Genomic DNA, 27,899 nt, shown 5'->3' with positions numbered 1-27,899 from the left:
GGGGCTTTAGCCCTGGAAGCCCAGGCCAGGTGATGCCCCTGCTCTGGATGCCAGGCTGCTGGATGTCTTGGCTGAGTAACTGCGTTCAGGTTAAGGGTTAAAATTTCAAACTGTAATTCTGCACCGAATAAAATCTGAAGAAAATACACCGCCTAAAAATACGAATCGGTGACGAGAGGAAGCCAGTGAGCCTGATTTGTGCAGAGCTAGCTGGGCCCAACTAGCTTCCTTTCACGATTAGCAGCGCTAGACTGAGCCCAAGCCCAGGCCTGCAAGCCGCGGTATCTCGCTCTGGCTTCTTTCTACAGCAACGTCAGCACAGCCCCATGTTCACACGCAGAAGGAGCGCAAACAAGCAGGTGCAGCATGACCTTCCATTCCAGAGAGAACAGGAGAGAGAGAGAGAGAGAGAGAGAGAGAGAGAGAGAGAGAGAGAGAGAGAGAGAGAGAGAGAGAGAGACAGGGAGAGAAATGCAGAGTTAGAAACGAAAGAAAGAGAAAGAGACGGAGGGAGATAAGCATGCAGAAGAAATCAGATGAAGGGGCACGGAGAGAGAACAACAACAGAAGGAAAAAGAAAGAAGATCACGGGAAGAAAGAGGGAGATAGAGAGAAACAGAAAGACAGAGAGGAAGCAGACGGCCACTTTGGTCCAGCAGCAGCTGTTGGTAACTATATTTGTCTGAGGATCACCACTGCCGTCCCCCAGACAAGCGCCAGCTTTCACACTGTGGTCGAGGGATGCGGGGGGGGGGGGGGGGGGGGGGGGGGGGGGGGGGGGCGCGGGCTAATCTAAAATAAACTGCACTGTAACTATAGGGCCATGAGCTGCTCTATACCGCCACAGCATTGGGAACCCCCACCCAAATCCTCCGCTTTACTCTTTAATTCTGTCCTTCCTTCTTCAGCAATGTGGGAAAATGAATGGCAATGTTAGGGGTCCAAGCATTGAAGATGCATACATGAAAACTGTAAAGTCATTATTTTTTTATTATAACTTATGACAATTTCAGAAAAAAAAAAAGGTTTGAGGGACAGTCAATACCAAAATTAAAACATTAAGATTCAATTCTGAAAATATCAAATCGACTCAATACCCAATACTATCAAATGCAATACAATCATATACTTTTTTTCCATCAAAACATAACTTTACTGAAATAAGTTTTATGGTTTTTAGAAAAATACAGACAAATTTAGCTGAACTTTGTATAAATGCTTAAAAATAGCACAGATATTCTTCACTGGTGCAAGTCAGACCAATAGGGGGCTCTTATTTTATAACTTTTTTTTTTTGGCTTCAATTTTGGATGGAATAAAAACATAAAAGAAAAAAAACAGCCATTTACATAGCCACTTTATATAAATATGATGCAAAGGGGACACCCCCCTATCCTATAACAAAAAAACAAACAAAAAAAAATTAACCACGTCCTCAGTTCAAAACCCCTAAAAACAAAGAACAAAAAAAAACAATGTTTGAAGATGGTTCAACTTTTCCCATCTGATGCTCTTCCTTCCTTTCCTCCTTCTCACATGCTTTCGCAGTCTGACCAAACCTCTGCAAGAACAGTTGCCCTGTTACTGCTCCGAAATCCGGAGATCTGTCCCGTCCATCACACGCACACACATTCGCGCGACGTCTCTCAACAACGAGCCTAAAGCAGTAACCAACTTCAAAATGTACCATGCACACAAGATGATCAAATTAACCAGCAAAAAAAGGAAAAAAGATGCGCAATATAATTTAGGTATAGAACAACTAAATATATATATTGATACTATGTATATAAAATATATGCATTTATATATTATTTAGTTCAAATACTGGCACAAAACTGCCACATAGAGTTTAATCTAAAGGAAAACCACGTCTTCATGCACCACCAGACAAATAAATATACTACAGAATATCAGATTTCAATAAAATCTCCAATTAAATTAAGACAAAAATGAAAAAAAAAATAAATCACTAATTTTTCTGAGGTAAACTATAACACTTTTTTTTTTTTTTAATAAATAAAAGTCCTTTAAGGCATCTGTCTACATTCAACTTGCAGACCCAGTGACTCAACCTGAATGCATTCAATCGCTCGGGGTGTTATGTGCATGCACCTGGTGAGAGTCGGGGTTAAAAGGTCTAAACCAGCACAGTCTCTCACCACTACATGTGCAAAATCCAGTGCAACAATCAATCATTCCTCAAAAGAAATAAATAAATACAAAAATAAATAAACACCATGCATAACATCCTACAGCTCACAATATCTGCACTGTATGAGAACTGCTGCTCAAGCCAGTGATACAGTTCTAACTGTATGACTCAAATTTCTTGAAAAATTCACACAATGATTTTTTTTTTTTATTAGCAACGCACCGATCCAATACACTGGCACTGATACTGACCTTATTAAATGGACTGGGTATCGTCCAGATCTGATCAATTTATTATTAGTCCTGTTTCTTAGACATGGTCGCTTTAAAATGTATGTGTCATTTCAAAACCTGATACACATCAATGTTGTGTCAAAATAAAAGCCCCTCTTAAAGTGTGACACAGACCATCACGTCCAAAGTTCTTCAGCAAATAAATATTTCCATTTATTTATTTATTTTTTCCTTATTTTACATTTTTACCAGTGTAGACTTGAGAGCTAAACCTGTTCTTGAGCCATTTTGAGATAATAAGCTGATGCTTACAGTGACAGACTTCACAGCCCAAAATTACTGGGGAAAATAGAAAAAATTGAATTTGAAATACTTTTGTCAGGTGTGCCTCATTTTTGGTAAAATAGATGTGTCATGTTTTGAAATAAACTCTTCAATTAAGATATACAGATTTTAAATTGAACCGTTGGATTGGTGCATCCCCAGCTTTTATGTGAGCCAATCATAAATGCTTATATTTTAAATTAGCATAATGAATAAGTCTAAACACGGTAGCACAAAATATCGCCCTCGAGAAAGTGTCCCGTCACTGATACGGCTTTTTCATATTTGATGGATGGATATAAACGTATATTTTATATTATATAAAGATATATATATATATTATATTTAAATATATATATATATAAAGAAAAACCACACACACAAACAAACAATCAAGACAAAGTTATTAAAACTAGTACTACACGCAAGCATGGCTTTGATTAACCTCCTAAAAACAAAGTGAGCAAGAGGTGTTAGACAAGGGCTTCAGAGGCGGCTCACGCAATAAGACTGGCAAGTGACCCTTTTTTTTTTAATGTGCATGGTGTTTTGATCTGAGCGAAGAGTGGACGCTGGTACACACTCTCCGGTGTCCAAGCACACATACACATACACACACACACACACACACACACACACACACACTGGCATTGCACTGCACATCTTCCCTTGACAACGTCAGATGGTAAAATAGTAAGGCAGCTGTTCGCTTCCGTCAACTAAAAGTGCATCTCCGAACATATCCAGTTAAGACCACCCTTCCATACCCTTTTCAACCATCCCCAAACACCCCCCACCCCACCCCACCCCCCGCCCAGCCCAGTCCGTCCCACAGCAGTGGGGCGCCCATGCACTTGACTGGGAACGGCTTGGATCAGCAGATTTTTTTTTTTTTCGTTTTTTCTTTTCCCAACGACTGCTTTGCTTCAGCTTTCACAGAGCCCAAGCGAGTCTCAAATCGTGGCCGGAGGAACTGGGGTGGTTCTCAGCTCCGGGACGTTCTCCCCCAGCGTTTTTGCTCTAATTCCAGTCGTCCAGTCCTTTGCCTGTGTCTGAGTCTGAGCGGCGTGTGTCTAAAGGCCATCGACGCAACTGCAGAGAATTATGGGGCCTACGCCGCGCGTTCTGAAGAACTCGCTGAAGGGCCAAAACAGTTAGAGGGTCAATGATTATTTCCCATCACATTCAGGCACAACTGCAAGAGCAAATAACCCATCAATGCTCCACCCACAAATGAGTCATATCACAGGTGCTGTTGAGGTTTGAACATCGGCAAATTAGAGTTTTGTCAAAATACCTCATTTCAGAATATTTATTCCAAACTGATTTCAACTGTAGAAGAAAGGCCTTCGCTTTATCATTAGCCTCTGTTAGCCCAGCTACAGATCATTTCCACTGACGACTAGTGCAGCGGTCTCCAACCCTAGTCCAGGAGAACAATGTCCGTGCAGAGTTTAGTTTCACCCCGTGTCCGATAATCTGCCCTGCCCCAATCTTCACTCCTACACATCTGATCCAGCCAATCAGGGACTTGGTAAGACATTGATTAGCTGGAGTAGGCGTGGAAACCATGCTCTGCCTGGAAGGTAGATCTCCAGGACTAAAGTTGAAGACCACAGGACTGTTGGTGCTACGCTATGTTCACTTTCCTACCCTGGGTGTAATAGCGCTCATAGCATTTCTATCTCAAACACTAATATTTAAGCATGTAAGACACTCACACATATTCCTTACCTTGTACGTTGCAGTTTCGCGGCAGATGTTTCAACTCAGAGCTTAATATTTTAGATTTTCATACTTTTCAACATTCGGAGGTTTGAGATTCAAAGTGGGCAAAAACATGGATGCTTTCTTAGAGTTGGCAGCAAGCTAGACAGCTGACGTCAATGTGAGCGCTAACTTTAATGTTGTATTTACCTCCTTAATACAGTGAAATGTAGGGTCAGTGAGGCACATTTCAAGCAACATGTGTCGTCTTTATCCTAAAAAACAGCTTCTACGTCGCTTTAATGGTACGTTGACTTATAATAGTGAGAATGGCTTCTCTGTCGTTGCCCCATCATATCTGGAACGCCTGCTATAGCACTATGTGACGTTGGAGGAGCGGCACCAAACCTGTCGCAAGAACTGCGTAACACGTAACAGCAGCACATCCCACACTAACAGCTACGGCTCGTCAGCTGGCTATAAGAAGAGCTTGGCACTCCCAGCGTGGACAACGAGCCGAGGCTGAGACGAGACCGAAAACGACGAAGCTGGACTAAGTGAGCGAGAGAAGAAGAGAGAGACTAAGCGAGAATAAATGTCAGACTGGCTTTTGCTCACTGAGAGCTGAAAGAGATAAAAGGATGCGAGACGGACTCACGGCTAATGAGGAAACTACGGAAATCCGACAGCTGAGTCTTCATTGCTGCCAATGTTATGTATGAAAGACTGCGATACAGGCTGTAACCTTACAGGTGTACACATCTGTCTCACTCAGTTTTACAGCGTCTCCAAATGCTAAAAGTCATCAGCAGTCTTTGTCAATCTCATGCCAAATTAGCCTGAGAAGTTCCTGTCATGAAATCCTTTATTATTCCTCCACTTTGTAAGTTGGGATGGTTCTCTCTCTTTGGATACTGTGTTTCGCCAAATTCCGTTATGCTGGCAGAATCCGACTCCAAATTGCAGGCACACGTGTCACGCAGGCATATGGATGCCACAGATTATGCCTGCGATTTTGGTTATTTACACAAGGAAACAACCAAAATCGTGGGTGTAACCTGTAGTATCCATTTGCCTGTGACGCCCATTTCAGATTCTGCATCCTTCAGCCCGACAACAAATGCACGCATGCAGCTGCCCATGAGGGGGCGCTCACGGCACAATTTGTATTTATGACAGTGGTGCAAAAGTGAAACACACTCTGCAAGTGTAGGTGGAGCCCAAGAGAAAAAATGACAAATTCTCACATAAGGCTATTTTAACCGAGCTCTGTGTTTGTTGATTGATCTGAAGCGAACACTAGTATAATTTCATCCGCTGGCCACGTGAGCAGCCACGGTGGCATCATAACATCTAATGCCGAGCTTAGAGTTGAAAACGCCTTCCAACCTTTTTGGAGTAGGAACTACTAACTGACACAATGCTGTAATTGCTCATTTCGGCCTTGACGGCCAACAAATAACAGAGAAAGGCAGAAACCCATTTGTTGAGATCTATCACGGATCTTATGACGACAATGATGGGGATAAAATAATATTATTTCTTCATCTTCTCTGCTGAAATAAACAGCCCAGACCAGCAAGCATTTCATACTGCAACACCAGCATCGAAACAACACGATCAGCATATAAACTTACACTGCTGCTGACCACCAAACCAGCATCCCGAACCCAACATGTCGCTGTTGTCGGAAGAAAAACTCGTATCTCCATTTTTGACGTTTTCCAGTTTTTGACATAATTTGAAAATATATGCTGTCCTTTACATTGAATGTAAATTTCATGAAGAATGGGCCACAAGAATCGGCCCAAAACGACGTGGAAACGGTCCAGTTACATTAAAAGTAAAGTAGCTTTTTTACTATTTTGTAAAAAGTTACTATTTTGGAAAAAGGTTTTATTCTGACAACAGCGACATGCCGGTTCTGCTGGTGACGAGCCGCGCTGGTCTATGCTGGGTTTTCTAGCAGGGCAGCTATTTTTAACTGTTCCCTTAACTGTGTGAAGATACAGTCACCAAGCGCTAGTATATGGCCAATAAAAGCACCAGAATGTAAATTGGAATAATAATACGATGCTCTAATCGATATTTTTAGAATCAGAAAGTTACATCTGTTCAACAGTGTAATATAATGTCCTGACTTTGAAATTATTTTGAGTGGATGCTTGTCTGAGGGCATGCACAGGCAGAAATCTGACTTATTACCTTATAATCTGAAACATATGCTACCATGCGAATAACAGTCAATTATTATAATGTAGACCCAGCTCGACGTTTCAATATCCGCATTAACAGACCTTCGTCCACTTGGCCTCGTCTTTTCCCCAGTGCCATCTTAAGGGCGGTTTTTAAAGCAGGTTTTTATTAGAATTAAACTTGGAACTAAGTTGTAAATAAATCTGAAACTGAAACTTTGCTTGTGTGTAAAAAGTGATTTCAGAGCCACTCGGTTCTCCCTGATGGAAACTGTTTACCTTCAGTGTTTTGTGCTTATGATCATTTTAATAGACGTCAGCGTCACTAATTAATGACGTTCTATTAAAAGACTGGTTTACCAAGAGAGACGCTGGAGGACTTTCACCTGAAATGAGTTCATGAAGCCAGTCTGGTAAATACTTTAGTACTTTTACTCAAGTGTTGGTCTAAAGGGAGGAACTTCTACTTTTACTGGAGGAATACGTTACCTTGTGTATCTTTAACTCAGGCACATGGTTTGTGTACTTTGTCCACCACTGACCATTAGTAGTAGTAGTATTTACAGCGACGTGATGCTGGCGTCCAGTTCGCTAGGATTACATTGATGTACAAATGTAAATTCACAAAGTGATATTTCTAAAAATAGAGGTAACCTGTATCCCACTGTCACAGACACCTGTGTGAGAAATGCCATGCTGCTGGTGGAGGTCCAGTAAAACCTGCCTAGTCTTGTTTGTTTATATCTTTCGACTGAGCTGCTTCTCATGGTCTGCTGTTAAACAAGGTCTTCAACATTGCGGGCAACAAAGAGTTGTGATTAAAACTTCCCATGAAGAATGTATCGACACTACAGCGAAAAGCAGAAATCAAAACAATATGCCACACCAAGTCTCTAGTTTGCCGTCGCTGCGACACAGGAAGGTGTTGCGCTCTACAACTCCTACAGTTCCTTATTATCTTGCGTGGGATTTTTGGCAACGTTCTGTAGAACTTGTCCAACCTTGCAACAGTAGCTAGGAAAGAAGGCACCTGTGGGTGGAGCATGGACACGTCAACTGCACATCAAAAACAGTTTCTACGCTGGGAAAGCAGCCACAAACAGGTGCATGTGCTCTCAAAGCATCAGGATCAGATTCAGAAGAAGGGGATCTGACCTCAGATGCATTGAGAACAATGGCTCGGGTATGTCTGCGGGGAGGGAGCATCAGCTTTAGTGTATTCGGATCAGTTTCTTACCTGAGTTTGATGATGCGTCAAGTCAGGAAATGGACGAAAATAATTGCTAATCCGATATTTATCAGCATCACTAGTGCCACCAGGATTGAGTTAGGACCCTACAGAGGAGTGGACACAACAAAGATTAAATTAGCACGTCAATTAGCAACTGCTACGGTTTTTAACTCATTTAACTGTGGTCAGTTCCCCCTCTGACACTTTGGTTAAGTTTACACAGCAGGTTCAAGTTGGCCAAATCTGATTTGTTTGCTTGGCTGTTCAGATTATCTTTTAAATGTGATCTGTATGTGACATCAGTCTGAACAGATCAGCTCCTGAACCGTGCAAAAGAACAGCGGACACGCGGCTCGTCCAGAGGTCAACAATCATGACGGCCAGCGAAGGCCAGTTGATCCCGGTTTCGTCTTCGCCAGCATAACAGGAGTGATTATGAAGTTCCAGTGGTTGACAGCTGGACTCATCACCCCCAGTGTGGTCGAGTTCGCCATAAAAAGGGCGCGTTATTCAGCCAAGGCCACTTCTTTGGCTCCTCTGGCTTTTTTTTTAGCTGAAAGCAGTTTAGCGCCACCAATTCATACTGAAGTTATAAGGAGTGTTTCTTACTTCTTACTGTCCAGGTTATATTTTGGTTTGTCCATCTGAATTTTCATGACCAAATCGTGAGGCAAATTATTCAGTAACTGCATGAAATAAAAGTAATAAAATTTTTATTTTATTTATTTATTAATATTATTTTTTTTGTAAAAGCCCCTCAAATGAGCAGAACATGTGTTTTATGATCTCCACATATCACTACATGCTTACAATTTACCACTGAAAGCCAAAAATCTCCGACGCTCTTTGTGTTATTTTCTAAAAGTGATGTTTCCAGAGCAGATCACTGAAGAGCCGCCGTCTGTTTATAGTTTAGAGCCCAGATTTGGGGAAAAACGGGTCGACTTTCAGTAGAAAAACAAACAGTTTTTCAGAACAGAGTTCAGCTTCTTTTATTATAAGGGTTTAAAATGACGTCACCGTGTATTAGACTGGAGAGAAGAGCTACAGCCTCATACGACGCCCAGCTTGTGGAATATGAACGTTATGGAGAACATGAAGTGCGTTTTGGACCCACCGGTGGTCTCAAGGAGTTGGAAAAGGTTAATAATGCAGTAACAAAAATAGCCCTCCCTCCAAGAGATGTACAGCTCCCGTCTCACCCGAAAAGCCCTCATGGGAGGTGATCCCACTCACCCATTACACAGCTTCTTCAGCCTGCTGCCATCAGGGAGGAGACTGTGGAGTCTCCGGGCCAGGACAGCTTCAATTTAATTTTATCGCTACACCATGGCGTCTGAGAGTAACGCCATTGCAGTACTCTGTGTGTCCTGTATATATTGTAGTATTGACAATAAATGCTGACTTGACTTGAATCTACAGGACGCATGATTTTAGTTACACTGAGGTTACTTACTGACTCTTCCTCAACCACGTCAGTGGTAATTTCCATGCTGGCTTTCTTGGTTTCTGCTAGACTCTTTGGCTTCAGAGATTCCTGCTTCCTAAGCTTGGGTTCTGGCTTGCTCTCTCTGATGCTGGTGCCCCCAGAGCTGATGGAGGTGTACTGCTGCTTGGTGGGTGGCGGCATCCTGGCCAGTGCGGTGGAAGTGCCATGATGCTCCTCATCCTCCGGCTCCTCGGGTGGGATCATAACTTCGGCCTTCACATAGTAACCGTGGTACTGTGAGTGGAGCTCGCCGTTTCCGGGGCTCGAGGGGTTGGCGACCGGCGCCGTTGGCTTGTGGGGTGCGGACGAGTGTGGGACAGGAACCACTTCCTGCTTCGTGTCCTGTTTGGTGGATGTCCTCGCGGCGGGTTTCGCCGCGCTCTCAGCTGCGGGCACTTTGCTCTCTTTGGCAGTTTTTGGGGCACTCCGGTTGAAGAAGGATTTCTTCTTGCCGGGTGGTGGCGAGGGCGGCGGGGTGGGACCTGGGCTCTGGGTGGGCGTGTGGGTGGGCGTGGTGCCCTTGCGATAGAAATGGGGGCTTCCTGAGGGGGATTTCTCCTTTTTCTCTTCGGGAACTTCTTTAATCTCTATTGGCTCACTGGAAAACCTCTGCTTGATGTAATCAGGCCCTTTAAAGAGATAAACACGTTTCTATGAGCACATTAGATGCTGTACACAGCTGCATGTAAAAGTCTGAACACCGTTAGTTAATCCTCACAAATTACACATCGATTTACATGAGAGTTGCTGCATAGTTTCTGTTTTTAACTTCTTGGGAAAAAAAACTGTTGCACAGGCCACATTTTACACAACTCGAATGGCTAAATGAAAGCTGATGTAGAGCTATACTTACATCATCAAATGTGGTTCAACTGGTTATATTATAATACAGGGCGAGTCAAAAGTCACAGGACACCGTTTTATCAGAAACGAAGGGAAAATGACAGATCTGAAGACCCCAGCAAGTAATGGGTGAAGGCGCCTATCTTTTAGGCTATGTCTGGAACATGGCCACAATCTTCAAAGCCAGCATATTGAATCAAAGGCAAGTTTTTCCCCCAATGGGAATGTGGTCATGTAGCACATCAAAGAAGACCTGAATTTTCTCAGAAATCAATGCCGCAATCAGATTCGCAATATCTCTTATGGTTCAAAAGTTATCAACATAGAAAGTTGCAATAACAACTGGGAATGTTGCCCGTGATGCAGCTATGTGACGTGTTCAGTGTGCCGTCCCTGGTGCTGAACATAGAGCTGCAGGCGCAGGATCCAATCGATATGAACCCGCATGAGAATCTCTGGAGAAATGCTGTCACAAGCCTCCACGATGCGGCGCTGAAGGTGGTGTTTGTTGCAGATTTTCTCAGCATACACAATTTGTTTGAGATGACGCCAGAGATAAAAGTCGACAATAAAATAAAAAAATTAAATAAAATAAAACGTGTCCTGTGACTTTTGACTCATCCTGTACATTATATCTAAAGCTATAAAAGTAAGTTTTAAACAACTACATCTGATAATAATCTACCTATATTGACTAATTGATATTAACAAATGACATGTCTAAAACTAGACTTACAAAGCTAACAGGCTAACGTTAGCTAGATAAACAGTGTTTTAAGACAGAAACGTTTCTGAACGTTTTGTCAGCATATAGTATGTTTGCCCTTTTTCATTTGTTCATATTCAGTACTAAGCAGTGGGCGCCTGGTCAAACGACTTTTACTGATTTTCACTTACAAAATCAGTAAAACACGTCCACTTCAGATTTACACCGGTCAGCCATAACATCATGACCACCTCCCTGTTTCTGCGCTCATTGTCCAGTTTATCAGCCCCACTTACTGTATAGCTGCACTCTGTAGTTCTACAGTTACAGACTGTAGTCCATCTGTTTCTCTGATACTCTGTTACCCTGTTCTTCAGTGGTCAGGACCCCCATGGACCCTCACAGAGCAGGTACTATTTGGGTGGTGGGTCATTCTCAGCACAGCAGTAACACTGACGTGGTGGTGGTGTGTTAGGGTGTGTCGTGCTGGTACGAGTGGATCAGACATCGCAGTGCTGCTGGAGTTTTTAAACACTGTGTCCACTCACTGTCCACTCTGTTAGACACTACTATCTTGTCAGTCCACCTTGTAGATGTAAAGTCAGAGACGGCAGCTCATCTGCTGCTGCACAGTTTGTGTTGGTCATCCTCTAGTCCTTCATCAGTGGTCACAGGACGCTGCCCACAGGACGCTGTTGGCTGGATATTTTTGGTTGGTGGACTATTCTCAGTCCAGCAGTGACGCTGCGAAAGGAGGCTAACAGAGTATCAGAGAAACAGATGGACTACAGTCTGTAACTGTAGAACTACAGAGTGCAGCTATACAGTAAGTGGAGCTGATAAAGTGGACAGTGAAGGCAGAAACGAGGAGGTGGTCAGAACGTTACGCCTGATCTGTGTATGTTTTAAGTTTTTCCCCCTGTATGTTCAACTTTTTTCCACTTATAAAATCAACAAAACCTGTCAAACGAGATCTGACCACGTAAATAAATTCATTACTGAGCTCATTTTCAGCTTCCAGTGAACTGCCAGTTATTTTATTAAATTAATAGGACGTACACACAGATCTGCATGGAAAAGTCCTGTTGGTTTCACTTTACTTTTAATTTAAATATCAAATAAAAACTTCATTATAAGGTCACATGCTACACTGGACTTGGCCTTCTTGATGTGTATAAATGCGATGTTTATGTGCACTTGTGTTCTGCTGTCCATCTCCCCCTGTTGCTCTAGAGTTTTCGTGAAAGACCCCCGCAGACACACTGGCCCTCCTTTCGAGTTTCTTCAGGGCTGGAGAGTCAGACACTGCGCAGCTGCTTTATGATCACAGTGTGAGCTACCAGGCATTCTCCAGATTCTCCTCGGCACATACGCGGCCAAAGTGGCCTTGCAGCTGACGTGGATTTCTAGAACTCTTACTGGAGCTCCTCCAGCTCCAGCCATAGCTGGCCACATAAATCACTCTGTTTATCAGACGCCTCTCACAGCCTGCTCGGAATTCTGCTTGGAATTGTGAGGAAAAGAACCACTTTTTGGACTGATAAAGGTTTGGACTGGTGCTGAGTGGCAATATAAACATACTGCTGAACTAAATTGTGTTTATCCATAAAACATCCACTTCAGCTTTATGACTAAGCACATGCCCAGTACGTCAGTGTAAATCAGGACATCCACTATTTGATCTTTCTTTTTCTTTAGCTTGGTATATTTAAAATAGCATGAAGCCCCTAAGGGGCCGTGGTTAAAAGACAGTGCGTTTCCTTGTAAAATATATGCTTGTCAGGCTGCAAGCAAGGACCAGAAATGCCCAACACCGCCTGAGTTAGAGTTTTGTTTTTAGCATGTTTGAACGTTAAAAGTTGTTTTCCCAGTTTGGCCAGTTTGAGTTTACTCAGCAGTTCTTCTCTGCAGCGTCTGTAAATAAAGCTTTTACTGTACGAGGACAGTTGGGCTCAGTTTCAGTTTGAGTCACTAACAGCAGAACCATGTTTGATTTAGAGAAACGACACGTCTTCATATTTCAATCCAGGATCAACGTAAAATTCAACGAGCTGCTTCATTTCTGAGCTTAAGCGAAGCACAGCTTCTGCAGGCGACTGCAAACCGTTTGCACTGTAACGCAAAACATGAACGTTTTTAACCACAGCCCCTTAGGACACTGTAAAACAGTGACTGGGGAAAAAAGCTCTTAATATCTGTTAAATTAGCTTCATATCATCATCAGAGCGGTTTGATGTGAAAAAGTGGAGAAACTTACAGACTTGATGTCTTTGCAGTGGTGGTGATGGGAACCAGGGGTCGCCATGACAACGGGGTCACCATGTTTTTTATGTAGACATTCCGAATTTTTATTTACTTGTCAAAATGACCAATTAACATCCCTGTGTCTTTAGAGGTTTTATATGGAATTTTTATATGGATAAAATAGTAGTAAATAGGGGGAAATGAGCTTTCTTCACAGACCACTTGTATTGAGTTTAAAAAAAAAAAACATTTTGGGGCAACGCCTTCAGTAAACTATCATAATAAATGTCTCAGACATCAGGCAGTGCATTCGACATTTCATGTAAAACCTTTCTGTTAGAGAGCTTTTAAAGATGGACGTCTGGTTCCTATCACCACCACTGTGGACGATTCCGACTCAGAGTGTTTCACGCCAAACTGCTCTGAACGACTTTGTTTACATCGTAAACGGTTTATAATGCAGATATTTTGGAAAAATTGAAAAAAGTCAGACCTTGTGTGCAGGACAATAATCTGGGTGGTCCGAGGGTGGACCGAGGGTAGACCAGCAGGGGCACACAAAGAGCAGGGTGCCGACCTCATGTGCCAGCAGACTGATAAATGTACGATAGCAAGCATATATGTCTGAAGTTCTCATCTTCCTTTTACTGCTTTCAACCAAGAATTTAATGAGCTGAATCAGGTATGTTACAGCTTGGCTGGAGCAAAAGCTTGGACCCACACTGCCCCTTTGTAAGACCAGTGGGGTCCGGCTATGCCGAGCAGATGTGAGATCAGAGATAAGGCTGGAACGGCCCGGCTGTTTTCGTACTCTGCACAAACACTGACTGCGTTGTTGAGAATGTGCTAAAGTCTCTGTCGCCTCTTGGCAGCGATACTGCAGCAGCACTGAAGACAAAGGGAGCTGTGAGCTTCAGGGCGTTCGAGCAATCCATGAGGAGAAGAGGGAGACGTCTCTGGCACAAAGGAATAACTGAGAGAATGTGATTGTTGTGCGACGACGAGAAGCAAAGTGACTTTATCTGCGTTCTATCACTTAAAATTACAACCTTATAGCACACGACTCATTAGATAAAGGAGCACATCCGCTACCCCGAACGCACTTCTGCACATTTAATGCACAGTCACTGTTTATTAGCTGAACGCAGCGCATCGGTGGGAAAGTGCTGCCTGGGCGAAAGTTACGGCACATTTACTTGTGCAGAAAGTTTCAAATAAAATATCAACATGCAAAATACTAAGTATCAAAGTGTCCTAAATATTTTGCAAATGCGAATAATGGGAGTCAAAATTAAACCCAACTTTTAACCGAATTTTTTCTTTAATTGCTTTAATTTAATTTTAATTTAATTTCTTTAATTCGCTCATTTTGCTGGTATATTCTTGGCATTTACTCCCAATCAGCTGACCAACTGAAGCACAAAATATATCAGAAAAATCAGCAAACAGAAACAAATTAGAGCAAAAACTGGCAAAACATTTTGATACTTAATATTTTGCTTGTGGATTTTATTATTGTGTTTGAAACTATCAAAACAATGTTAAAAAGGCACCGTATGTAGAGGAAGGGTTTTCTTTTTATTTATTTATTTATTTATTTATTTTTAGAAAATCAACAAAACATTACATTTGACCAGGTGTGCTTAAAGTTTGGGCAAATGTACTTGTTTTTTCCACTTGAAAATAAGTTCACATCCTCTACAGAGAACAGACTGCTACACACGGCATAGTTTATCATTTTTAGAGTTTTTTTTTTTTAAAACAAATCGGTACAAAATAATAATTGTGCCCTCAAATTTGCAGAACTATTCCATATTTAAGTCTGCATTCATTTATTTTTACTTAGAAAATCAACAATATATGTAATTTGGTCTTTACATTTTCATACGAGTTGCTAAAAAGCTCAAATTATTGAAATCATTTTTAACCATACTGTCCAAACTTGCTTCTAAAGGTTAAGGACTGCCAGTACTTTCAGACATTTAAGTGACACATAAGCCTATTTCTCAAACGCGTATGACACAGCGGTAGTTTTTCTAAGAGAAAGAGTAGCGACTCGGCGTCGAGCAGGAAAATGCTTCATCAATAAATGATGTTTCATCTCAGTAGGGAATCAGAATCCAGGTATCAAATACCTCACAGCTAAATCTCTCATGTACATTAGAGTGATTATATCTGTACACTGTCAGCCCACCGCCTTCGTTACCTAACACAACTCAGTATTCTGAAAATGATTAAGGATAACACATGGAATTAGGACGTGAGGTCACACAGGTCAGAAACTGGGACTGAGGGTTGGAGATCAGCTGTTGAACAAGCATTTGAGCCCATTCAGTCTCAACCCATGGTCCCTTTGGCACTTCATGGTCCCTTTGGCACTTCATCACGACTATGGTTTAATATTTGTTATTATACAACGGTTAGTCCCGGCCACGCAAGCTGATTGGTTGAGAGGTGTTCTAACTCAGCTGATATTCACTCCGCTGAGACGCCGTTGCTAAGCAACGACTCTGACAGCTGTAGGAGACGCTCAAGCCATTTGAACGTTTTTACTTCTTACTTTGCCACGAACAGAAAACAACACCATTAAGAAGTGAAGTAGGTAAAGCCAGCATTACAGCGTGAAGCCACGAGAACTAAAGGCAGCTTCTTAAATGATCCCCTCACTCTCTTGAAGGAAGTCCCCAAAATATTTACCAAACTGTTTAATGGTAAATTAGTTCCCTCTAGTTCACCTCTCTGGTTCTCTGACAGTTTGCCAATATAATTATTAAACAACATTGATATAGTAATACGTGTTGATATACAGGGTGAGTTTTATTTTATTTTTTATGCTGTCACAAGCCTCCACGATGCGGGGCTGAAGGTGGTGTTTGCTGCGGATTTTCTCAGCACGCACAATTAGTTTGAGACGACCCCAGAGATAAAAGTCGATAATAAAATAAAAAATAAAATAAAACCTGTCCTGTGACTTTTGCCTCGCCCTGTATATGAGCGATGCAGCACTTCAGAGACGTGTACAGAGGATAAAGACACAAGGCCGTGAAACCTTGCGATGTCTTTACACTGATAAATGCTAAATCTTTACAAAAAAGCTCAAGTAACCAGAGTAAAAATCTTCCGAAGGCAAATGTTTCTTTCGGGTGTCTTCTAAGGGTTGCGAGTGGAAAGCTCAGTATTGCGTAATCGAGAGCATCAGCCTAAAATACACAGCCCAGCATTTTTGGGATCCACTGAACAGAAGCATTTCCTGTCAGCGAGGAAGAAAAACCCGACCCTCGCGTTTTCTTAAAATAATCTCCCCACGCTTTAAAGCAGAGCGAGCCGACTGGCTGCGGAGAACAGAGCAGCGGATAATGTATGCAAATGATATGCCTCCCCTTCAGAATGCATTTGCATTCGTATCTGCTCAACTTTCTCTTCGCCCAATAAAGACGCACTCGAGCCAGACACAAAGACAAGGACACAACGACGTTATACGTGTGACGAGGTGGGGGCTGCGGGTGTCGAGGCGCCTCTGCATGCAGAGCTGAATGATTTGTGAAAACATGACTGCAAAAATATGACGATGAAAACAATAAATGTGAAGCAAATGCAAAACTTATGCTAATTGTGTGGTGTGAAATGGCCTGCTCTGATTGGGTGTGGACAGACAGAGGGAGGGGCTATAACCTCTCTCTCTCTAAACGACCCTTCTGCGTGTCTTAAGCCCTTATTTAGATTTGGCTGATGTATCACCTTATTTATTTATTTATTTATTATTAGAAAAGGATTCCTGTGTAATAAAAACACACACAGACGGTAAGAAGGAAGCACAAGATTTGGGCTGTAATTTCTATGAACGTGGACGTTTACCGTGTCATTATAACTGCCCCTTTAATCAGCCTGTAAACGCTCCCTGATGGAAGTTATTTTGTTTCCTGCTCCTGCTGTTGCTCTTCCAGTTTAGAGATGTTTCATATGGATACGCTCACTAGTGCCACATTTACACAGCAGGTAAAAGAGGCCCGAATCTGGTTTTCTCACCAAATCTGATTTTTTTTTGTTTATCTTTTAAATGTGATCTGTATGCGACATCAGTCTGAACAGATCCGCTCCGGAACCGACTTGCATGCGCAAAAGAGCAGAGCTTCACGCGGCTCGTCCAGAGGTCAACAATCACGACGGCCAGCGAACGCCTGTCGCTCCTGGACCTTCAGTTTCGTCTTCGCCAGCATCTCAGGAGCGATTATGAAGTTCCAGTGGTTGACAGCTGGACTCATCACCCAGAACGAGTACGAGTTCGCCGTTAAAAGGGCCCGTTATTCAGCCACGGCCACTTTTTGGTGTCCTTGGATTCTTTAAACTCTTCTCTGATGCTGCGGCCTCGGGCTCCTCCGGCCGCGTTTGAGACCTCTTAGAACCCGGAGCAGCTGTTCTTCTAATTTTTGGTCCAGAACCATCAGCCTAAATGTTTGAGACTCAGCAGCGCGAAATTTTGAGGAATGTGGAAATCATGGCTGTTCAGAGTCGCATTGCTGCAGATCGGATACGTCAGATTTCAGTGCCACATAAAGTGTCTCAAACTGGAATTGAAATCGATTTATCTGTTCACACTGACGCACAGACACACACCTGTGTCACATACGGAGAAAAAGATCAGATTTGGGCCACTTTTACCTGCTGTGTAAACGTAGCCTAAGTGGTCAAAAACCTAGTTTTTCCAATGCGATGCAACACCTGCCTGGAAATAAACACCAAAATCACTGTGATTTGGAACCAAATTGGACAAAATTTATGAGACTGCGGAGTGCGGAGTTTGATGTAAAACTGCACGTAATTCAGAGGAGGAGGGAGGAAACATTGCCAACGTTCAAAGCATCTACAAGCTGCCTCACAGTGAGCTACATGAAATGGGAACCAATAAAGCTGTTTGAGGCACTTTTGCACCACTATATTTTATAACATCATTAACTCCTCTCACTATTGTGACCCTTCCAGCCATCCACAGTTCCACAAAGCTTCCTTTTTGAATTTGCCATTCCACCTTAAATGCTGCAGCAGTTACGTTCTAGCACTTGTGCAGAATGTACCATTTAAGGTGGAACTGCACATTTGAATAAGTGACAATGACAATTTTAATTTCAAGTAACTTCAGCCAAACAGCTTAAAACACCCACAACGTCCTGCTGATGCCGACAACATCAGTAATATCAGTAACATTAGCACCAAACGACACCTTAATAAGGCGACGTTGGACAGTTGCTCATAGGTTAACTATGGATAAACTAACAAAAAGCAATTCAACAAAGTGGAAAACTTCTGTTTCCCCGCAAAACTAGACATAACAGGAGTTCAAACACGGCTACTTTTTCCCCCCTCACTGGATGGATACATGGTCCAAGAAATATCAGCCAAATATTAGTCCATAAAAGAAAATTAAGAAAGCGTTAAATGTGTCTAAAATGATGATCGGAGTCATTGAAGATTCTAAAGTGACAGATTAGTTAGAATTAAGTCATAATAATATAGAACTCATAGTTCAGACGTGGAGGTCAAATATCAAGGCAGATAAGTACATTTTTTGATGAATATAAAAATAATTCTGTAATTGTCTAATCGTTTAATGAAACATTGAATAAAACATTTTTGCCGAATACTTTGTAATAACTGAATCTACATAGCACTATTACTACTGCAAATAAAGTAACAAAGAATAAGTTGTAAGCTTTTGAGCACCAGCGTGCAAAAGGGGTGTAAATCTGACCTCACAAAGATTTAATTATGATTTTTTTAGAAACTGATTTGATGAATCATAAATTTCACTGCAATTCAATTTGATTATTTTGCTGCAATTCGAAATCATTAAAAAAAAAAAAAATACAGTGAATACACAGATTTACACACAAGGACAACACAGACGATAAAAACGATACACTAAACCTTTTTCTTTACGTTTTAAAATAAGCTACACATTTTATTTATACACTTCATGGAATATTATTTTAATATTTCCACACTGGTCACAATGCATCACTGCATTTTCACGCTAGTGTTTCCATGTTAAAGTGTGCGCAAGTGCATGTTTGAGGTGTTCACCTGGCTGATGGAAGTTGGGGGACAGCTCTCTGGCCACTGCTCGGGCAACGTCTGAGTTTTGGCAGGCGGACAGCGCAGCCTGGTCAGCTGCTTCAGCCTTCGCTCGGGCGTGGGCTGTCCTGAAAGACAGAGATACATGGTCATTCTGGGGGGGAGAGGATGGAATAAAGGATGGAAGAAGGGATGAGAGGTGGAAACTAAAACACGCAATCGCACAGCGAGGAGCGGATGAGGGTCGGTCAGAGCTCTGGATCGTCTCGGCTGGGCGGAGACACTCTGTACGGATAAAGTGACGATCTAGCTTGACTTGATGCAAACGTACATCATTTCTACATCAATAAAATAATACTAGAGATGGCACAAGATCAGTTTTTTTTCCTGCTACCGACTCGGACACTGAAACCTCGCTCTCGGCAGAGCAGATCTGACAGCCTTCTGTCAGCTGTACAGGGTCGTAGCCCTAAGGATGGCTTTACATGGTAGTTACACCATATTAAGCATCGTGATACACAGTCGCAGCAGTCGCAGGTGGCTCAACTTCAAGAAATCGATCAAATTGTCAAAAACGCATCATGTGATCACATCAAATGACATACTTCAAAAAGAATGATTACACAGATTCAATAGAGAAGGAAATAAAACAGAAGACGGCTTATGGGACCAGCTGAAAGGGGGACGTCTATTTTGATAATCTCTAATTTTACCCAGAATTTTACACAGAATTTACAGATTTTGGCATCTAAAGAAAGAAAATTAGACGTGGAGACCGAGCTTGGTCTGCGCCGAACCTGTTGTGTCTGTAGCACAAGCTGAGCGAAGCCTCAAGTAGGCTATGAAGGCTATAGACCAAATGTGTTGCGTGCAACTTCAGTCGTTTTTAACTGTCAAGTTGCATGGACATAACAAGCAACTACAGCAGCTGCACCAAAGTTTCCCTGTGTAAAGGCAGTCTAGCAGTTCAGAGACGCCAGTCAAAGTAGGTAGCGCCCCATTTAATGAAGGCTTAAGCTGCTGTCCCACTTCAGCATCACCCCCGAAGCCCTGGGAATCTCAGTCGTGGCAGTGTTGGTAGCTGTGTCTCAATTCACAAACAACCCAGTGTTCAAAACTAACACACAGCACAGGATGATGCTCAAACTGCAATATTGCAGCAGCATTGCAACAGCAATGTTTAGACCAGAAACTGGTTTTACTTTATTAATGGCATAGTTTTCATTTAAATTCGATCACGAGCATAATGCTAATTTTCATTAGCCGGTCAATGGGAATACCTGTTTAATATTAGCATCAAGCTAACAATTATGTTGTCTTCATGTTTATAGCCTTCAGGTTCTGAAAAAAAGTCTGGAGCCCCGATACCCCCCAACCCCATATAAAGATTTATATATATAGAAATCTTTATTAATTTTCTATACATTTTGTTTATTCAAATAACACTTTTCTCAGCAAATAAACCCAAACTACACAAATATATAGATTTTGAAAATGAGTCTTGGGGGCCTAAGACTTTCCCACAGCACTGTAAAATCTTTTCTTTTCAGTATTTTAGACATTTTAGTTGAGTTTCTGGCTTTCAATCAATTTTTAAATACACATTTTATACATAATATACATATTTTACACATATTTATACAAATTCACATAAAAGAGGTGGATGGAAAATCACGTGAGCTATTTCAGAACAGATTTGTTACAGGACTGGACCAGATTTATTCTTATCTCTCTCTGATATCCAATATTTCCAGCTCGTCCTATACGGATACCCATCGATACAGATATGCCATCTTTAAAACACAAGCATACCGATCCTCATGGACATGGCATCTTTATATTTATATAATATTTTTATAATCTTTGTAGAAGTTATATTACATGAACACAATTTTGTCTTTCAGTCGGCAATAACTGTGGTTGGTGTACTAGGTTTCATTCATGCTGAAATAATATACAATTCAATTCATTACGTTTGTTGTGTTTAACGTCAGAAGCAAACAGGTTATTTCAGAGTCCTCATTTTCAGGGGCCAAAGGGGGTCTGACCTTGTTGTCACAGGTGCACTCGACCCTCCTTGGCTCTGCTTTGGGCACCAGAGCTGGTCACCAGGTCCGCATGCCCACTTCATATATATATGCTTCATAGTCAATACTGTTCTCAAATCGTTCTAAGCAAAAAAATTCATGACCATTCACTGAAAATGAGGAAGGCAGATACTGAGCAGGTCAGAGTGATATGGACATGCAGCCTTGGAGAGCAGCGAGGGCTTCGACTTCAACCAAAAACAAGTCTCTAATTTTAGTCCCGTCTAGCGTTTCAATCCCGCAGTGTGGCCTCTTTGCCTGTTATTCGTGTCAGGCAGAGTGGACTGGCCCTGTTTAGAGAGCTGATCTATTTGAGGAGCCCAAATCACATCTGCTGAGAGAAACTTCAAGGGACAGGCTTCCGGAAAAGACCTCCACTTTTGACCTGCTCAAGTACCTTGAGTTTGACATTTCAATTCATGATAGTTATAGGAGTTCATTTAAAAGAGCTCCACACATCAACAGGGATAATTATATCACTGTTTAGCTGCTTTAAATTGGCCTTTAAATGTTAAACTCATCCTTAGGCACAACCATCTTTAAATCTTTAATCTCTCAAAGAACCCCTTCGGTTATTTACTGGGAGTTTTTAGAGCAACACAGTGGCAGAACCTTTACAGCACTAACTAAAGATCTGATCACGTTGTCAGCAAAGGTTTATAGAACGAATGGTCCAAAAAATTCATTTTACGTGAGCACAACTTTGGTTACTTCATCAACTGCATTTTTCTAATATCAGCGTATTGCGACATTTGTAGAAAACCGGCGTATTCCATAAATTATTGGCTAATTCCCCATTTCTGTAAGGTCAATAATTTTGGCAAGTCTGGTATTTTAAAGCTATAATCCACTCAAAGCTGTGTTATAGTGAAGGGGTGTTGTTGGGCATCACTCACAGAAAAATGACTGTAGCACATGGCCGTGAAGGGCTTACTGCTTTTATAATAATTCAATCTTTTTTTTAATAACTTTAATAATACAGCACAAACCATACAACTGGAACATTTGTAAATGCAGGTCATTTCATCTGTGAGCGCAGACCATATTTCTGACCTTCAAAAGGGAATCTAAAGGGAATAAATCTGCTTGTGCTTGACCAAATTAGCAACACGGCTACCACTAAACTGCATTTAAGCTTGCCTGAAAATAAGGCCCCATACGATATATATGAATGGACCTGTAGCAGCTCACGGACTGAATGGAAGAAAAGACCAGTAATTATGTGACGAGAAGGAAACAAACGCAGATGGAATCAGATCAGCGTTAGAGACCAAGGATGCAGGGCTGGCGCTGATGAGGCTGAACTGCTGAACTGCTGATGATGGTGAGGAGCCGGGCTCAGCCGCAGTAATACTCCCACAGAGCGGGATTAAAGCTTCATTACGGCTCCTGACACAGCTCACTCTGACCAGGCCTACCTCCCTCGCTGCAAGCAGCTGGCTACAGGCTTAAAGGGCCCTTATTTGACAATTTACTCACATCGTCATTGGCCTTCAAAATCTAAGGTTAACGTGGTTTCATGAACAAAACACTAACAATTCTTTTATATGAACATCTTACAACTTTTTGTCCTTTAGAATTAAACAGGGTGTTTCCTGCTCTAAAGCTGCCACACTGGTTAAATATCTTCTATCCTAGCAGTTAATAATTAGTGGTTCCCAATACTTGAGTTCAAATAAACAAGCATTACTTACCACTCCCCTCTACAGGTATGATGTGTGTTAATGTTTTTTTGGTACTATTTTCACAGGTTGCAGTTTTACAGTTAGAATCATGAATCAATATTAACATCATAACAACATATCAATATGGTAACAATGTGCATACAGCAGTAACCTAGTAACTTAACGACCAGCTGAGATACTACGGAAATGGCCTAGCAACACTTAACACCTGCCTGGGATTCCATAGCAGTGGCCTAGCAACACCTTAGCAATCACCTGGGATAACATAGCAATGACCTACCAACACCTTACCAACCACCAGTGATTCCACAACAAGGGCCTAACAACACCTTAGCAACCACCAGTGATTCCACAGCAATGGCCTGACAACATCTCAGCAACCACCTGGGATAACATAGCAATGGCCTGGCAAAATATTAGCAACCACCTGGGATAACATAGCAATGGCCTGGCAACACCTGAACAACCACCTCAGATAACATAGCAATGGCCTGGCAACATATTAGCAACCACCTGGGATAACATAGCAATGGCCTGGCAACACCTTAGCAACCACCAGTGATTCCACAGCAATGGCTTGGCAACATCTTAGTAACCACCAGGGATTCCACAGCAATGACCTAGCAACATCTCAGCAACCACCTGGGATAGCATAGCAATGGCCTGGCAACATATTAGCAACCACCTGGGATAACATAGCAATGGCCTGGCAACACCTGAACAACCACCTCAGATAACATAGCAACGCCCTGACAACATCTTAGCAACCACCTGGGATAACATAGCAACGGCCTGGCAACATATTAGCAACCACCATGGATTCTACAGCAATGGCCTAGAAACACCTTAGCAACCAACTGGGATAACAACTGGAAAACAACTGCGGTCAGCTTAAATGCCTGGAGTCAGTAATTATCCAATTGATGAGATCAGGCCATTATGTGATGATCGTGAAAGACTTCTGAAAGCTGTTGCTGGCTGAACAGGTCATCATGCAGTCATATAAGTTTAAAGATCAAATGTGGCCTGTGCATTTTCTATCTGATGAATTTATCATGGCTGTTTGTGATGTAGCGCTGCCATTATTAATATCAACGAACATTAAACTAATAAATAACATAAAATGTACCTTCTAGATCAATGAAAGTGGCGAGTTGTCAGTTTGCATGATGATAATGTTACATAATATTTTAATTTCACTCAATGCTCTTTTTTTTACAAAACATTTGCATATTGTCGCTGTCCAATGAAAAACAAGCATCTCCAAAATATTAACTTTACACGAGACGCCAAAAACCCTCTTATCTTTCAGTGCAAGTCACTGTAAACAGACTCTGTTACAAGTGATTTTCGAGCGTTTCTCCTCGTCCAGTCATCATGAAATTTTTACACAAGGTAAAGAACGGCTGATTTGTTGAAATGGACATTTTCACTGGACAGCGATGGTATGGCATATTCTATACGCATATTCTCATATCACAGCCGCAATTAATTAGAGGGCACTGTATGTTTACAAACAGGATACGTCACTTTTCCATGATATGGGTTCTTCACAAAATCAAGCTGTAAATCACCCGAGTTCTGAACTACCATCATGATCATCATCAAGTGTTTATCACCATCACTGTATTGTTTAATCACCATTTGCACCACGGATTGTCATCACTGCAAGCTTAAAGACTTAACAAGCCTTGTTAAGCTCCGCCAATGACACACTGAATGTTCACACTTAAAGTGTGTTGGTGGAGAAGAACACACAGGCTTCCTCGCGCTCACTGTGTACCAGGAAAAAAAAAAACAGGAGACCTTTACTTTTTCTGAGCTGTGCTGGCAGCATTATACGCTGCGTTCTTCAACAGGCCGGATCTAATGTGTTATACAGTAGAGTCGGAGCCAAAGAACATCTCCTTGACGACAGATGGAGCAGTTGCAGAAATTCTGAGGTTTTAATTTGGCAGCAGTCAGCTCCCCCCTCCCCCCCCCCACAGATACACACATCCACCCACTCTCTCTCTATCACACACACAAGAGTGCAGATAAAGATGTCAAGAGGCGCGTATCCTCCTCCCTCCCTTCCTCTAGAAACGCTCACACCAAATCCTGCAGGGATTCAGCAGCATCCTCGTATTTACTGGTAGCTCTAGGAAACAGAAAATTTTATAAATAAATAAATAAATAAATAAATAAATAAATACACACACACACACACACACACACACACACACACACACACACACACACACATTAATATATATATATTTGCTGTTGAAAGAAAACCTTGTATCTGTAAAATGGGAATTTTACATGAAAGGAAAAAAACCTACTTAACTTTTAATGCAAGTCAATGGAACAAAGCGTTTCTCAAAGCATGTTTTGGCCATTTTTTTCTATTCTTAATTAAATTTACACACAATGTAAAGGACAACGGGCATTTTCAAATCATGACAAAAAAAAGGAGAAAAAATAATAATAATCATTGCATATATATATATATATATATATATATATATATATATATATATATATATATATATATATATATATATATACACACACACACACACACACACACACACACACACACACTCCATCCGTCGGATATACACTGCATGATATGCACTATGATATTCTGTTTTCAGAAGGTTTTTCTAAGGGGAAGTAAACATGTTTCATACGCACTGCACTAAATCCCATTAACCAGGGCTAATTAGACCGAAGCCTTTAAAAAAACTGATGGTAACACTTTAGTCCTGCTACATATGACAGACATAACCATGCCATAAATATGTCATGGCAGATTGACATGACAGGGAAAAAAGCTGTGAAGTGATAAAACAGTCTCATGTTATTGTTCCTGTTCAGTGTAATGACTTCCATCATAAAGTCCACAAGAAAAATACCACTCGCGACATTAATAACATCAGACATTACAGCATCGGTCAGGATGATTACCAGTGATTGTGACATGACATTGTGTTACTGGACAATATGACACCTGCTGTTTACAGTTACCAGGTTTAAGTCAATGTTATGTAGAGTTATTAACTAAATTAAGTTATTATTTTAAATATTATTATTTAACATTATCATCACGCAATTCGACAACTCGGCACTACCAACAGTTTTATTTTATTAGATTAATGTTAACTGATATTAATCACAGGGCTACATCATAAACAACCTGTGGAAAATATCTATTAATCAAAGCTATGAACGTAAATTTAAATGTTGATCCGTTTCTGGAATTACTACTTTACTGTTAAAAGCAAAAGTCCACAGATTTTTCTGAATTTCTGAATATAAAGAGCAATTCAGAGGAACGTGATGGGGATGGGAACCAGGAGTGGTGATGTATAAAATGCAAATATAGCCAGTTTATTTACCTTCCAAAGCCAACCGCGATCCTACGCACGTTTTTAGATGCAATGTTGATGGTAAAATAGTGGTAAATACGCTTCTTTGGGGACTATTTTGCCTTAAAACGTCCTGCATGTTCCTCTCCACCATAAATAAATGGTGTTTTAAAACTGTTTTTAGGCCAGAATATTCTGACAATAGGCATCAGGCTGCATTTACATAACCATCTTCATGTAATAACTTCACAGAAGAATTAAATGCATCATTCACTTGGTCTCCATCAACCACTCCAGCTCTCAATGTAACACTCCCTCAAAGTACTCCAAAAATGTTTAAAAAGCAGTAACACACACACACACACACACAAAAAACTTTTCACCAAAGTTATCTCTCATATTGATTTTCAGATATTATTAGACAATCAAGCCCAGTGCTTAATTTTAAGAAGCTTCTAAAATCTCTTTAACTCGGCATTTAATTAAAACTCCACATCTCGTGGCTTTTATCTTCCAATTCGATCTTTTTCATTTTCTTCCGATTCTAAATAAATACTAATGATTTCTTGTATAATTTCTGTTTTATCACCTCTCTGTAGAGCAGATGGTATGAAAAGTGCTATATAAATGAAAATTAAGATGATTATTTTTATTAGAATTCTTTAAAAAAAACTAAAAAAAACAAGCAGGCCTACAATTACTGTTTAGCCTCAGTTTCTAACCATGTCAACACGCGTGAAATCAATGGTCTCTAAACGTGGGTCTCAGTCAACATCCCAGTCTTAACGTGTGGGAATGCAGCCTGTACATCACAGATCACATGACGTTTATGTGGATGTGGGATTCTGTGTATCGGATTACGTTAAGCAGGAAGCAGATGTCCCGAATTTGCCCCATATAACGGTGTCTTAATGTATACAGACAGTTAGTGTTGGACTAAGATGCTTCTCCATTCACTGAACACAAATTTGATGCTACCAATTCACCCAGGATTAAAGTGGATCATTAATCTGCGCAGGTAATCCCATCCAGAAGACACAGCACCAGAACCTTAGGCGGATGGGGAAGGGGTCACTAGTAAAAGAATGAAACCTTAGAGTAATTACAGAATTAATCAGGTATGAAGGGAGGATGAAGACTACATTCCCCGCTGAGCTCACTGTGAAAAATCATAACTGAATACTGAATAAACTACAAGACATCTCACCACATCTCTCGCGGGTTCTAGCCCTCTGTTTGGCCTCCCTCCCTCACACACGCTCTCACTCTCTCTCGTTCTACAGAGAAGCTTTTTAAAAATAATAATAAAATAAAAAGGTTCCATATGGCACAAAAAATGCTTCTGTCACAGGCTTGACAACAGTTTGGTTCTCTATAGAACCACATTCAACACATTCTCCATCAATCTGAAGAACCATTTCCCAATGCAAAGAACCATCAAATTGTTTGGTATAGTACTCTGGTTCTAAATAGAACCATTGCCTTTATGGGATTTGGCAGATGCTCTTGTCCAGAGCGGCTTACAATTTGGACATTTTCTCCACAGGTAGGTGAAGGCAGTGTTAGGAGTCTTGCCCA

At 41.3% G+C, this 27,899-nt stretch overlaps 1 protein-coding gene across 4 annotated transcripts in view; it reads right to left on the bottom strand.

The window, feature by feature from the left end:
* Window positions 1–1,005: 1,005 nt before the first annotated feature.
* jph1b (junctophilin 1b) overlaps window positions 1,006–27,899 on the bottom strand; it is a 51,942-nt gene continuing 25,048 nt past the window's right edge. Inside the window, exons 3-6 of one of the 4 annotated variants that reach the window (XM_017711738.2) lie at window positions 19,206–19,324; window positions 9,302–9,963; window positions 7,852–7,949; window positions 1,006–1,561 (exon numbers count right to left, since the gene is read on the bottom strand). In XM_017711738.2, coding sequence (XP_017567227.1) covers window positions 7,869–7,949; window positions 9,302–9,963; window positions 19,206–19,324 — 862 coding nt within the window. In that variant the 3' untranslated portion in view covers window positions 1,006–1,561; window positions 7,852–7,868. Of the gene's footprint in view, window positions 1,659–3,541; window positions 3,850–7,851; window positions 7,950–9,301; window positions 9,964–19,205; window positions 19,325–24,996; window positions 25,109–27,899 lie in introns of those variants that run through there. The other 3 variants (XM_017711736.2, XM_017711737.2, XM_037531055.1) reach the window with 3 other exon arrangements.

The sequence above is a fragment of the Pygocentrus nattereri genome, chromosome 19 (genome assembly GCF_015220715.1).
Source record: "Pygocentrus nattereri isolate fPygNat1 chromosome 19, fPygNat1.pri, whole genome shotgun sequence".
NCBI classification, from domain to species: domain Eukaryota; kingdom Metazoa; phylum Chordata; class Actinopteri; order Characiformes; family Serrasalmidae; genus Pygocentrus; species Pygocentrus nattereri.
Note: the sequence above shows the minus strand (reverse complement) of the source record. Positions and strands in the feature narration are given on the sequence as shown.